Source organism: Ammodytes marinus, assembly GCF_949987685.1.
Source record: "Ammodytes marinus genome assembly, chromosome: 9".
Lineage (NCBI taxonomy): Eukaryota > Metazoa > Chordata > Actinopteri > Uranoscopiformes > Ammodytidae > Ammodytes > Ammodytes marinus.
Window position 1 is genome coordinate 21,280,216 of NC_137213.1, and position 15,462 is coordinate 21,295,677.

At 40.3% G+C, this 15,462-nt stretch overlaps 1 protein-coding gene across 2 annotated transcripts in view; it reads right to left on the reverse strand.

Moving 5' to 3' along the window:
- Positions 1-15,462, reverse strand: part of kcnab1b (potassium voltage-gated channel subfamily A regulatory beta subunit 1b) — a gene marked incomplete at its 5' end in the record, with an annotated part of 37,583 nt that overhangs the window by 1,918 nt on the left and 20,203 nt on the right. For both annotated transcript variants that reach the window (XM_080033448.1, XM_080033449.1), the window contains 7 exons: positions 66-151; positions 4,248-4,334; positions 8,022-8,065; positions 10,593-10,637; positions 11,817-11,861; positions 12,336-12,415; positions 13,480-13,517. In XM_080033448.1, coding sequence (XP_079889574.1) covers positions 66-151; positions 4,248-4,334; positions 8,022-8,065; positions 10,593-10,637; positions 11,817-11,861; positions 12,336-12,415; positions 13,480-13,517 — 425 coding nt within the window. The remainder of the gene's footprint in view (positions 1-65; positions 152-4,247; positions 4,335-8,021; positions 8,066-10,592; positions 10,638-11,816; positions 11,862-12,335; positions 12,416-13,479; positions 13,518-15,462) is intronic.

The following is a 15,462-nucleotide window of genomic DNA, read 5'->3' on the forward strand; positions in this document are numbered from 1 at the left end:
TTGTTATTTGTTTTTTTCCTTATCTTGATTGTTATGAGATGCACAAAGACTTTTCCATCACTCACCATGATCTCCATGGCAGACCACCGGGATGTTCCCCAGTACATTGACATGCCTTGGTTGATCACATGGGTCATTGCTCTCACTATCTCTGTTTAGAAAAAAAAAAAAAGTCACTGACAATAAGTTAACAGTGGATGGCGCCACAATTGCACCTTTTTCTATAACCTATAAGAGCATTTTTAAAACCCTAATAATTAAGATTGCATTTTTGTTGACACAAAAATAAAAAATAAATACATCCCAGGGGAAAGATGAAATTATCATAAAAAATACATGAGCATAGTTTATCAAAGGAGAAAGGTAAAGGCAATTGTAAAAAGCCTTTGGTAAAACTGGCACATTTAAGACACTGAACAAAAAGATGCTGTTTGAAATGTCCAAGGCTTTCCTGTGAGAACGGCTCATCTCCTTTTAAACCAAAGTGTAAGAACATTTCCATGGGGTCAACTGCTTCAGGTGTCGAAATTAAAAGATTCAGCCGACCTTGGCAGCATGCTGCTTGTGCAGTCGAACAAATCACAGGAAGTTACAACTGTAAGGGTTGAAGTATGCCACAGTTGCCTTTAGTGGGTTGTGTATTTTACGCCTGAGGATGCAGCAAGGATATAATGGTGGGTGGAAAAATATAAATTATAAAGAAAATATATTTTATTTAATTAAACCCACTGAGAAGATCTTTCTCTGAGGAGTTTCAAACCAAGGACAATAAGAGCAGGAAATAAAATGAATGTGCGTCCGTTGTGTGCTGTGCAAAAAACTATTCTAATTACTGCGGGAAACAACAAAATGGTGATAAAGTAATTAAAGTCTATGATTGCACTTCAAATGTATTAATGAAACATCTGCTTCATTAGCACAATTCAAATTCTGGATGTCACCCTGATTAGGGGAGGCACTGAAATGAGTGGGAAAGAGATGAGACCATAGCCTGAGAGTGATTAAAAAAACTGCGATTCCTTTTCATCGTCTCTCTCTCTGGGCCAGAATGTATCTCAGTGAGACACCGAGAGCATGTGTGCGTGTGGGTGAAGTGGTGCGAGGGTAGAGGAATAACAGTGCATCTGCTAATAAGGAAGGGTGGAAAGAAGGAATGGATTCGAAGGGATGTAGAAGAAGGAGAGAGGGGAAATGTGTGAATCGAGTCGAGTAGAACTCAGTTCACAAGTTTGACAATAATGGAATATTTCCTCTTAATAGCAGGAGGGGAGGATGAGAACTTGAATTTAAATCTATGCTAACCTAACGACCAGTCTTAACGAAACAAATGTTATTGTTTTCCAACAAGGCCGCAGTGAGTCATTTACTCAGACAGCAGATGCCACATTGAGCACGGCGCTCAGGTGAGATATACTGCGTATAGCTACACCATCAACACCCTACTTACATAAACCCACTGCAGCTTTTTAAGGAGGATGGTGTGGGTGACGTTGAAGGCACAGGCACGCGGCGATGTGTTCATCTTATGTTTGCACCATAAACATCTAGCTACAGCAGGTAGGAGCTAATTAGCTTAGCACAAAGGATAGGGAAAGTGGAAGAGTGGAATCCATAAGCATCTAACTCACAGCAGGAGTATGAAAATGTGTGTTTCCCAAAATGTCAGACTATTCCTTTAATTTATCTTATTGGCACACACATGAAAGTCTTGGCTATGTTGCACGCTTTTCCTGAAAATAGTAATTTATGTTCTGCCTGAATTGTCATTTACTGTAAAAAAAAAACTCATTCCTTAATGTGTATGTTCTGGTTAATCCAATAATCATGCATTAAAAATCCTGTTTATGTGTCAAAGGCATACGATGGTATATCAGCATGTCCTAGGCAACGCGCCACTAGGTTGGAAATATTCAACCTCAGACAGCAATTATCACAACCCCCCTATGCAAAGTGCATCAGTGAGTGAGGGGCTAATCATGCGTCACCAGCCAGTCCATGTTTGTCTGGGCAGCTGTCTATTTGGACTTTAGGGTGCTTTCCTGAGCATAGCTTTTTTACAGGGAAGCAGTTCGCCTTCTGAAGCAAATGTTTACGCTGTGCCCACACATGGCAGTGATCAATAGGTCACTCAACATGCGATTTTCAATGGCCTATAAAGCCCTTTCTTTTTCGGTTTTTAATGTGGAGCCAAAAGGAAGACAAGTTTTGAGGCACTGAGTGGGTGAGATCATTGTGCATTCACTCTCCATTGCAGAGCATTGAGGATAGAGGTGAAATGCTGGCACTTTGAAGGAGTGCATTGACTGGATGGCTTTGGGTTATTGTTCAGTGTGTTGTGCTGGTACCATTTCATTTGTTTGCCCAGTTAAAATACCCTTGGCTGGAAGGATTGCTATTGCTATATATCAATGCCACGTCTGCCTCTGCCTTTGTGTTGTATTCTTTTTTTTTCACTCTTGTGTAGGGGGAAAATTCCTATCCATTTGTTTAAGGGGATTCAATTATCTGCATATTGCTCTGTTGAATAAAAAAAAAAGATTCCGGATAGCTGGATATCAACTCTGTGCTAAGACAGTTTACTCTGCAGGCTATGGTATCATTACTCAGTGACTCCACATTTTGCACAGATGCTTCTCCCTAAGGCAGTTTCTCGTCGTGTTTGGTTTTATGTCAGCACTTCGCCAACAGCACTGTTCGGCAACATGTTAGATGAAATCCCAGCTAAGTCCTTAAACCCTCGGTGGGAAACCTTCTACGGTCTCATCACTATAAGTCACGTCTGCGACAGTAAGGAGCACTAAATCCGAATGAAAGGGGAGTCGTAGTCAAAGAAGGAAGGACGAAGTTGGATATTAGTTGGGCCTGCCTGCCTGCTATTAAACTGGATGGTAACAAAGGGAGACTGTAGCCATGGCATCCCTTTTTTTGTCCCGAAGGGTACACGCGTTATCTTGCACAGAGTCAGAATCAGTTAAAGTCACCCTTACGAAACACAAATCCCACACAAGTGCATGCACCTGTTAGTTATCTCTTGTCTTCACAAGTCATTTGGAGCTCAAGCGAGTCTCTTTTGTGTGTGTGTATGTGTGTGTGTGTGTGTCTGCACTGTATCGATGATATTAATCCGGTTTTAAGTTTCTTGTCCAATGAACTGCAAACGCCCACATGGATGTAGAGAGCTAATTTTTTTCACATTAGCATTAAGGAACGAGGATGCAAAGTTCTGTGTGAGTCTGTACATGCAGTCCCACTCCCTCTTAAAAGTGACTGACGCTTGCGACACTTTGATTTATGAAAATGGCCTTGAGGCACTGTGTTGAAAACAAAACACACTCGGCCTATCTATCTTTATATTTGTCTGTTTTATTCATCTGGCATCTGTCCCCGTTCAGCTCGTACCATCCTGTCAGGCTCTCGATCAATCCAAGCTGTCAAATCCAATCAGATTAGACTCAACTCACTACAGTTGTCACTAGGAGTCCCACAGTCTGTTGGCTCAAAGGGGATGAATGCATTGAGGGCAAAGGGGAAAGACTGGAAATATTGTTGTGAGCCAATTGAGACTCCATCCTTTCAGCCAAACGCTACGTGTGGATGAGGGTTGGTCGAATTGAAGGGGGGCCCAAGCACCTGTTATGGCCAAGTACAAGTGAGAAGTAATTGGGGAATAAACTGGAAACATGTCAAAGAAACGAATGGTGACATAAGGGAGATGTGTGGGAAAAGGCAACACCAGAGTGTTGAAGGAACAGAGCGCATGCACAGTATGGCTTGTATCTAGTGAGACCAGCCCCAAAAATACACTAGCATCCCTTGGGGCCGCTGGATAATCCTGCTTCTGAAGAGCAGGGAGGGCTGGCAGCGGGTGCTGCTCAGAGACCCTGTGGAAACTGGCGATTCCGCGGAGACAGAGATAAAAAAGGGGGAGTGGGAGACTAAAATAGAGGACGAGAGATGAGGCAAGACTGTCAGATTGTGTGTGTGTGTGTTTGTGTTTGTGTGTGTACTGTATGTGGTTACGCGTGTGTTTGTGTTTGTGTGTGTGTGTGTCAGAGAGAGACAAGTGCTTGACCACAATGAAAAAAAAAACCCTTGATCAGAGGCAGAGGCCGCCAAACAGTGGCCTTGTTGGTATTTGACACCTTCTCATGTTACGGAACACAACACGCATTGTTCCCTTCCCTTCCCATCCCTTCCCTTCCCCAACCCTTCACCAGCCCTCTGGGGTCTTGCCACTGATCCCTTACCCTCCATGGGAGTGTTGGTGTCTGGTCGGTTTGCAAAAACCACATCCACATACTCAAGCTGCATCCTCTGGAGGGAGCCTCTCAAACCTGGAGTGAGAGGAGAGAAGAAAAAAAGATGTATATTTTATAAGTGAACAGTCATTTGCATATTTATTGGAGTTGAGGAATAGATGTACAGGTTTCACAGACAATAGCATAAACACATCAGCATATATTTTTAATTTCAATGGGGTGATTTGAAATACGGACTCGACATAGCCCACATACGCCCTGAGTATCAGCCTCTTAGAAATACTTTTGCTAATACCAGTGGACCAGGGAGACCTATTATAGTATCATTTTCAACTTGGCATCAAGTAGAAAAGCTATTCCCCTGATACCTTTGAACATGGACAAACTGGCCTGGATCTTCAAAGGCAGTGTGATAATCACAGTGTGCATGAAATTCTCTTCAATTGTTCTAGATTGACCTTACACTGAAGTCGATTGGTTTGTAGCATGCTTGCACCTGCGATAATGAATTTTGTTTTGTCCACTTGATTGCCAAAACAAGCTGCTAACGCAACCCAATACTGGGTAATACCTTTTTATGTTAAACAAGTTTCTTATTTGAACATCCAGCAGATACAAAGTAACATTGGTACTGTACATATTGATGATATTTTTTTAAAATCCCGGTAAAGGGTTTTTTACTGGGAGTTTTTTCTCAGCCGAGCTAAGGGTGTAAGGGCAGGGTGTCATATTGTATCATATTGTATGGAATGTAAAGACCACTGAGGCAAATGTCAATTTGTGATATTGGGCTGTACAAATAAAACTGATTTGATTTGATTTGATGATGCTCCCTCTCCTTTTAGCTTTGTTTTGGTCTCTACTAGCTCCTTAGAAGAAAAACATCGGCCTCTTAAGCTTCTTAATGAACTGCTATGATTACCCGGCTAGTGGTAAACCATGATTCTCTGCCATTTGATGCTGTGTCGTATGAGCTTTTGACAGTTTACAGCTCAAACAACAAAGTACAGAAAAATAGATAATAAAAGTTTCAGTAATGTTTATTCACTCAAACATGGATTAAGGTAAAAGGAAAAATAAGGTGAACTGGATCCAGGGGGCTTAAAGTCAACGTCCTCATAAACAATGCAAAGTGACTGATGACAACATGTGACTCAAAGCCTGCCAGCTGCATCTAGCCTGCAACATCCAGCTCGCACGAAAATCTGGCTATTCATTCTGGTTTACAGGTCATGATTATAGGACAAGTTCCATTTACCGAACAACAAAACGTTACATTGTATTTAAAGGACATGCATCTATTTCCCCTGGAATATGAATCAAGGGGAAAGTAATGTGAGCAGTAATGTAATGAGAGTGCACATGAATGCAGTTTGGCAGGAACGGAACACCTGGTTGAAATTCAGCCATTTGTTCATGTAAATAATCTCACCTGCGGGATTCATGCTACGACAGGTTAAATGTCTTACCTTTCTTTAATTTAAGCAAAACGAGGTTACTTTTGACCTAACACATGCATCCTCTCACAATTTAAATGGAATTTCTAATGAAACAGGACGCACCATTTTTGCAGATTTTATTTGATAAAATATTTTACAATTAAAATAATGTGAATGCACATCTGTGCAATATATTGGCATTTTGGCTAACTGTTTAACAGTGCTTTAGGATTTTTAGCTCAAATAGTAATTTATTGTTCAGGAAAAGTAGTCTCACCGTAAACAATTTTAAGAAACAAGGAAACAATTGGACTGCTATTTAGAAGATTAAATGTGTCCGACCAAAATACAAGAGATTTAAAATATAAAATGCAAATTGACACTGGCATTTTTTTGGTTATATGAAATTCAATATAAATTGTGATAAAAAAAAATGGACCCTTCACATTGGCCATAAAGGAAATAATAAATGTTTAAAACAGTCAACATACTTGGTTTCCCCTTTTACACAGCTCCAATGCCACCTTTTTTCAGGGCAGAAATTGTCGCTATATACAATTCATAAAGAGAATTTTAAAAGGTTGAACAGTGAACCAAAGAGATTAATCACCTTGAACAGTTCCCACCCTCTATCTCTGGTAAGAAGAAGATCTATGTGGAAAAGGATGTGCACCTGTGCACGCTCTTATCCCTGTTACATAAATGAATGCTTTTATGACAGCTTGTGGTGGAACCAAACAACTCAAAGCCACAGCTGAGAGGATAATAAGAAAAATGAGGGATCAGAAAAAAAGGTTGTGCTCATTTCTGTCTCTCCTCGCTCATCTCTAGGTATTTTTGGAAGTGAACCACTGTATACTGAGGAGAGGATAAGAGATTCGAACAAAGTATCGCAAGCAGATCAGTCCCCGCCCACACAGAGGAGGAAGACCAGATGAGAAATGAGAAGAGAACATGGGAGACTGTCACAAAGGAGGGCAACTCAGTAATAAAGAGACAAGGCAAAAGACACTCTTGCGTTCTTGAGCATGTTTGAGTGTGCGTGGCAGATTAGTGCCAGAGGCTTCATCATCATCACCCATTAATCCCAGCTGTGAGTCATGCTCTCCCCATCACCGTTTCAACCATTTATTCCTTCCTCTGTCAACTGCTCTCCCGTGGTCCCAGAGACACCCATTAGAGGGACCCTAATCGGAATCCGCACCGTCACCGCCAGCAGCTTGTGCTGTCCCGTGGATTAGCTGAGAGAGACTTCAGTGGCGGTGAAGGGATTTTATTTTTGGAACAGAGAAGAGATGTGGAACAACTCTTCTCTAATGGCGTCTGAGTTGAATTGTGCATTTAATTATGCGTTCTACGAATGTCTCCTTGAAGTGACGAAATTGGCAAGGAATATCTGTGTCCTCCTGGTAAACAAGTGGGCTGGGTGCTAGAGAGCCACACTGACATTTTCCTGTCACTTAAGAGTTCACCAGGTTTTGACACAGCATCATACCCAGTAAATGTCACTTGACCAATCAAATGATTCATTGAATAGCCTGTGGTGGGCTGTACAACAAGTAATAAGGGGGATAGTGACAGCAGATGTTTGACTGGGCTGCTTCATTAGCCTGTGGAGACATGTGCCACACCAGTGGTGACAGGGACACTACGCCTTCCCCACAAAGACGCAACCAATCATCTGGACAGGCAAACTGGCTTTGGCTAAATGGCAGTGCCACATTTCCTCCTGCTCTTGCCAACATTTTCGGTCTCTGGCCTTCTCCTCTAACCTTATCCAAGTGTATTCCCCTTCTCTTTTTTGGGAGTGGGGAGGGGGGGGGCAGACAGTTGCAGAGGCTGCAGTGAATGCTAATAACGTGGGAGAGAGCTGAGTCACTGCAAGAGGTGCACTGCGCTGTGGACCAGATGGAGACTTGTTCGGGGAAGTGGGGTGGGTCGGCCCAATGGTGTGAGAAATGTATCTCATTAAAAGACTCATCAAGGTCATAACTCAGGGCTGAAAGAATAGAGGAGAGGAGCGATTGTGGATACTTTAAAATATGTAGTACACTATGTATATGATGCAACAGTTTCCTTAAAAGGACTCCTGTAAAAAAGGCATTACAACCGAAAAAGACAACATCTGTTAAGGTTTTGATGTACTATTGGCTATGACAACTTTAAAATTCAGCTGGGTGCACACGCCGATAGAAATCAAAGAACCGAGAGGAGACACAGACAAGAAGCAATGAAAGCGATAAAGGAGAGAGATTACAGGAGTGCAGCAGGTTGTTGGGGTGACGCGAAGGACAAGGCAGAGGAGAATGAATCGACGTGTTACCTTCAATGATGTGCTTTCTGTTGAGGCCTCTCTCTGTCTCTGCTCTGCAACAGAGGGAGAGGAGTGGACGTCAAGGGTGTGGAGGCACATGCAAATCCAACAATTCATGAACATACAAAAACTGGTCAATCGCTTGGTTAGATATACATTATTGTTTAGATGCAGAGCTGGAACGTAACATAAGTACATCAGTGATTCTTGAGAAGCGGGACAAAAGACCGTGTCGCAATAGTAACTGCTGCTATGTTTAAAAAAAAATATTCAAAATTGTAGATGTTATTAGGGATTAAGAATAGAATGTCTGGAGCACAATTATCCCCATTAAATGTTATCATTATTATGTCAAATATATGACACTTGTTGTCTTCTCACGACGTCCAAAACAGTGTGTCCACAGAGAAGGGTTCATCATTCATATGCAATAAAATCTATTAAAAATGTACTTTATTGATTAAAAAAGAGCTTTTGTCATCAAAAGCAACACTAAATAATCTCTCATATCAATAACACATTCATGTTTTATAAGGTTTCTAAGTGGTGTCCCCACTTTTTGTCAACACCGTCAGACAATGCATTAAAATGTAATAAAATCAGGCAAAATAAGGGGCAGCTGTCACTATGAAGGACCTCTTGTCACATTCTACCTCTGCAGAGTACATTAGAGCCAGACAGGCTCTGAGAAGTGTTGTAGTTTTGGAATATTTTACATTCCAAATCTTGAAAGTCCTGTGTCACAACCATGATATGTCAGCACCGACTTATAATTTCTGAAGAAGTTATTTGAAATGTTTCGATCATTTTATTTTCCTGAAGTAGTTCATACTAGCACCTAACATCAACAGAAAAAACAAATGGCTAGATAGATTCCATTTGTTTTGTTTAAGAAATGTTAAATATGTCAACACCGTCAGATGTACTTGCCAACTCCGTCAGATATACTACTTGTCAACTCCGTCAGATATGTGTCAACTCCGTCAGATTTATATTATTTTGATAATTATACATAATGATATTTCATAGTTGTTAAGAAATGGTTGGTCATATGTGAAAATCTAACTGGTCACCTAACATTAGAATGTGTTTTGAAATTTGTTGTTAATTTTAAAGTAAAAATTATATTACACAGTTCAACAAAAAAACATAGAGGAAAATCAATATAAAAAAAGTATATTCATATACATTTTGAAAATATTGTTTGTGGTCTCTGTCAGTCTTGGTGAATATTTGTGATCACTATACATCTCATGGGTCTAGCATAAATTGAGGGAGAATTAATTTGTGTGTTTTGGTTTCTGACGGTTTTGACACAAAATAAGGAATGACAAGGTAAAAAGCCCATTTTGATAAAAAGACAAAAACTGGGAGGTTGTGTCAAAGCTTAGCTCAGTAACTTAGTAATTGTTGGATACATACATGTAATTTAATTTGCCTCACCATAGGGTTTGTACTTTTTCAACATTGCAGCCTGTTTTGTCCCACTTCTCAAGAATCACTGATTCATTCAAATATTGTGTTAATGTACAGGTTACTTTAATTGATAATTTCCATTTTCAAGATTTAATTCCACCAAGGTTTAGAGATACATATTACATTCATAGCCTTACTAATGCTAGTAATGCTAACATTGGCATTTATCAGGAGTCTCGTTTCCAGCCCCCCTGACAAATGTAAGACCAATATTCACTCTCGTTTAAGATCTGCTATGGCCGACTCCAACTCCAGACAGAAATGATCGTGCCCAGCTTCTGAAGGCACTGCTATGTTCTCTAGCTAGTTACAAACCCTGTCTGTCTGATATTAAGTTTTGAAGACTTTTTTTATCAGAGCTGTTTTGCTGGAGCAAACGACGCCAGTTAAACTCCGACCTGTGACTTTTGTTGCGGGTCATACTCATTCCCCCTCTCTCTCTCTCCCCACACATCCTTCTACTATCAAGCTTTATACAACCCACACAAGTGCAAAAGATTCGATAAAAAGATAAAAATGTGTTGTATCTGCGGGTGTTTTGCTGAAACATAGTTTGGGTCTGTAACAGGAAATCCCCTGCAAATCTCCCAAACCATGCTTACTGTGCTTCAGTGATTTTGTCAGAAGCCTCACCTGTGATAGCTTCATCACTTTCAGATTTTTACTCATGCAGCCTTTCTTTCTGCTCCAGTGTGTGTTCAGTTGCTTGCTATTCATCTGGTCCTTGCTTCATTTCACACTTTCTCTTTCTGAATCGCTAGAAACAAGGCCAAGTTGCCATTTCTTCGAGTTTGTCCTCTCTGTGTCTGCAGGGTTTTCCAAAATGTTTGATCTCATATGAAAGATCTGCAGCTGGAGGCATCGTTTTTAATATATCCTGTTTTAGTAAGATAGCCAGGACATCTAAGGATGCACATGTTGAACACGCACGCGCACGCACACACACACACACACACACACACACACACACACACACACACACACACACACACACACACACACACACACACACACACACACACACACACACACACACACACACACACACACACACACACACACACACACACACACACACACACACACACACACACACACACTTACTTTCCACCCCAGTAGAGCTTTGTGGTGATCACCAGGCTGGATCTCCTGATGAATGATAGACAGATCAAAAAAAGGGCTTATGAGTTATTCTCAAAAAGATGGGTTTGTGTCAGCATGTCCATGTCGGTTGTGTGTGTGTGTGTGCATGTGTATCTATCTTATATACTTTGGTGTATAATGATACTTCATCATTTAGTGACCTGTGTGAAGTGGCAGATGGGCTGTGCTCTGTTTTCATGGGACTTTTCTAGTGTGAAGAATCATTTCTCTTAACCCAAGCAATATGGCTCCCTCCTATGAAATCCCCTTGAAGATCAATTATTTAACCAGATCCGTAGTTGAGGTTAAGGCTGGCAGAGAGATGGCATGACTTTTTGAAGGGGGTGAAACACATAACTAAGCCTTTTCCCTGCAGTGTGGAAGTGCATGCAATATAGATGTACAACATATGAAACTGATATTTTGGTGCAGAAAGTGGTGCATATACGCTCACACTCAACAGCACATGCTTGCTATTTCAACTGAGGCATAGACATGAACAAATGTAATGTTTTTTATATGGTTTCATTTCCGGGTAATGAAACTACAGTGTCATGAGGGAGATTTTAATGAATTTACGCTTACTTAGCTACTTCCAGCTAAAGTTATATGACGTGGTTACACATTTTGGACCTTCCACCATGTGAAAATGCTTAAAAGTAGATATACATGAAAATGAACATGCACAAATATGGACACATTTGCTGAGCTGTTTCTCAGAGATTTGGTATAGGACACATTACTTCCAATACAAAGATGGGTATGATAGCAAACAAAATATTCCAAACATTAAATCAGACAGATTACAAGATAATTGAAGTAATTAAGAAAAAATATGTTTCTGTTTTATAAAGTTTAGTTCATTTTCAGCTTCACAAGCTGCTTGGCTCTGTGGTTGGCAATGCGATGCACCACTTTGGTCCAGACTGAAATATCTCAACAATTATTGGAAGCAGTGGCACGAAAAACATGTTAGGAATGTCAAGGTCCTTAGAGGGTGAATGCTCGAATGCTAAGTACTTTGCTGATTCCTTGACTTTAATTTTTTTAAATAAATATCTCGGCATGACATCTGATAAGAACATCCACGGCTACCAGAGGACTCAAAAATGGTATGGTTTCTATTATATTTTCGGTTTGTGCAATTTTGTGGAACACGCAGAATCTTAAGAGACTGTACTTTACCTCCAACACTTCTTCTTGATGATGTTTCCCAGGATTATCTCTGCTCTGCAAAGAAAAGAGAAAAAAAAACACTTGGAAATCATGAGATTATACCTCTGGCTGCCATTTCTCTAAGAACATGTGAGCTGTTATCTGCCACACATCTCACATCTACAGCATATATTAAAAATCAGAAGGACTACTAAGATAAACGATAAAATCACAAAAACCTTGACATTTATATTAACCCCCATACATCTACATCATGTCCCGCACTTTTCACAGAGTCAATGTCCTGGCCTATCAAGTAAGAGCTGGGGCATAATGGGGAGCCTCCAGGTGCTGAATAAGATTATGTAAATCACTTTAGAGCCGCAACTACTTCTCATATCTGTCCTCCTAAGGTGAACAATTCCTGTTCTGGGGCTGAACCTTGTTAACATGATCTCATGTCCTATTAATAAAAGAGCTGACAAGACCAGACAGGTTCTCTGTCAATGTGAGATAGGTCACAAATCGAAAAAAAAACTCATCACTCACTTGCCCCCGGAGTAGACTTCGGCCGTGTCAAACAGGTTGACCCCGCTCTCGTAAGCGATAGTCATAAGCTGCTCTGCCACCTGAAACAGACAAGAAGAGTTTCCCCGTATGGACTTCATTGTGGTAAAATACAGGACTATAAATATAAAATAACACTTCAAAAAGGATGGGCTGTCAAATTCCCTGAAGAAGCTCTAGTAGAGTAAATCTGTTTGCAGCTGAGAGACGTACCAGCAAGAAAAACTGTAGAATGTGCTCGTTGGTTCAAGTATTTTACTGCTCAATATATTTCACAGACTTTTTTGACCTAGTTCTTGTGCCTGCAGTTAATCCAGAGCCATATATTGGGAGAGCAACATTTTGTCATAATGGCTTTATACAGTATTACTGTTTTGTTTTAGTGCGTTTGTTCTTGTGTGTGTGTGTGTGTGTGTGTGTGTGTGTGTGTGTGTGTGTGTTTGTGTGCATGCGTGTGCATCAGTCCCAGTGCCAGTGGTCATCAGGCATCAGGTCACCCAGTTCAGTGTTAGGGTTCCCGCCCTCTTCAAGGCTGGCTAAAGGTATCGGTCATCCAACCAATAACAGAGAGGGATGAGACCTGACCACTTGGCCTTAGAGCCAACAAGGAGCTAAAGGTTGAGTCAACGATTCTGGAGAATGCTTCTTTTCAAAATCTCTTTTTGTCAAAATCAGTAAATATCTCTTCATAATGGGGCATGTTGGTAGCCACAGTGGGCCCCTTTGTTTACATATACTGTATGCTTTGTCTCTATACCGGTTTACAGAGCATAGGCTGTGTATTAACACCAGATTTTTTTTCAGTGCACACACAATAAGACAGGTAGCGGATCGTGAGGAGATATTGAATGATTTTGACAAAAGTAATTTTGACAACAAGTGTTCTCCAGAATTGCTGGCTCCACCTTTAACAGCCTGCTGTGATATTGGGAAATGTATACAGGAACAATGGCCATGGGCTATACCCACATTTACACTATTTAAATTCAAGAAACACTACATTGCTCCCATGGAGGCTAAGCATTACACGTTTTAAATGTTCACAACTGCCCACTAGTTGTATGTTCAGGGTCAAACATATTAAAAACAGACATTCACCCGAGAGACGACTGACATAACGTTTTACCTCATCGGAGATCTGACCTCCAAATGTTACCCATGTACCTGTTGAGGGAAACGTCAAAGTCAATGTTTTGGATCAAGCAGAAAGCATACACCACCGTTTGCATTTAAAAATCACACCCCCTGGTCATTTTAGTTGTGCATTAATTATAACTTTGACATTTTGGCGTAGACACATGACAAAATTCCCCCCGATCTAATGTCGCAGACAAATGTCAGGGTTGAGTGTTGTAAGGTTGAAATAGTAAATTTTTACTGCCTTAAGAACTCCTTGTCTTTACAACTTTTCAAAGTGCAGAAGTATTATGTATGTACATATACAGCTACACTTGCTAGATAGTGCTAGATATGAATTGGTTCAGTAGCAAGGAGAATCGCTATCTGCCACCGTGTCTGATTTGAAATGACAGAGGGTGGAAACAATGGACATTTTTCAATTCTACATATCCGTATATATTGAGATAGTAGCTTTAGGTGTTATGTGGTTGTTCCTGCGATCCATTACCTGCATAGCAACCAGAGCAAACAAAATAATCTGTCTCTCGGTTTTATATTTTTAACTTTCTAATTTTTCCTTTAACATGGCAGGATTAACTTTGTTTCATTTGAAAGCATGCTTTTTTTCATTTGGCTGAATATTTATAGTCTTCATTCTTTGCTTCTATAAAAAGGTTGCAGGGGCAGACAGAAAGACAATAACTGACATAGAAAAATGTTAGCTGCTGCCAAAAGGTGTTTTATTAGTAATAGTGGTTTTGAAACTATCAATAAATATCTATTAATGGAGCGTCAGACTATCTCTCATCACGTGAAGTCAGTTGACTCGGGACAGCATACACACACACACACACACACACACACACACACACACACACACACACACACACACACACACACACACACACACACAGTGCGGCTAAACCAAACATGTCTTAAACGTAATCTAAAAGTATGATCTTCTCAAAACTGGAATGAAGCAAATAAAATGAACAGGTCTAAAAGCTACTGGTTGTGTTTGAGTTCCGATTGACAGTAATCTGTTCATAAAATCCTATTAATGGTTTAAAAAACAACATTATACAAACATGGCAAATTCAGTTTTGGAAGAAAATAAATGTAAGTGTTAATAAAACAATGCCTCATGTTTTCCAATCTCGAGAGATCTTGCTGACATACTGTATGTCATATGTGTTCTAAAATCTGGTAGATGTTTAACAGCAGAAATATTCCTTTTGAGGCTAACTCACTTTTGTTTCTGTTGATTCATTATTTTTGGCCTTACAAAAATACCAAATACTAAAAAGCACAAACCTAATTATGAACTACAGTATATTCTTGATTAAAGAGTGACACAGTTGCTTCCTCTGATCTTCCTTCAAACAGTAAAGATGAACACAGTTAATGTTACGATTGTTACATTCTGCCCCCAGTGCTCCAGCCTTGTGTTGCCTGATCCTGTCACATGCTGCTTATTGTCATCTCTAATGAGAAGTAATGTGGAAGCTGGTTTTAAACCTGGAGCGAACTGCACCACAGGTGTAGCAGCAGATCGGTGTATATGTCTGATATTTATAAGCTTGTAATGGTCAAGCAAAAACACATTAACAGTTGAGGAAGTGAGACAGAAACACATAAACAAATGCTTAAATTACCCTTTGGGTGAAATTCTGTATTTCCTTGCTACACTCTAGAGAGGACAGGTGTTGTAAGGAATCACTGCCTTGCCAAAAAGTAAACAAGGGAGAGTTTGTCAGAGCTGTCTAATGACAGAGTTTTATGGTTTCATGGTTATTTTTGGTTTTTCACTTTCTTATTTTCCACTCCGGATCAAAATGAGGAAAGGAAGTACAAGCTCCACATCAGATATACCCTTAGGGAAGAATCTTTAGCATACTTTGACTTAACTTGTCTTTCAGTCAATCTTTCCATCGAGGCTTAAATGGGTTTGTGCAGACACACAGACAGACAGACAGCACCTGTCACCTGT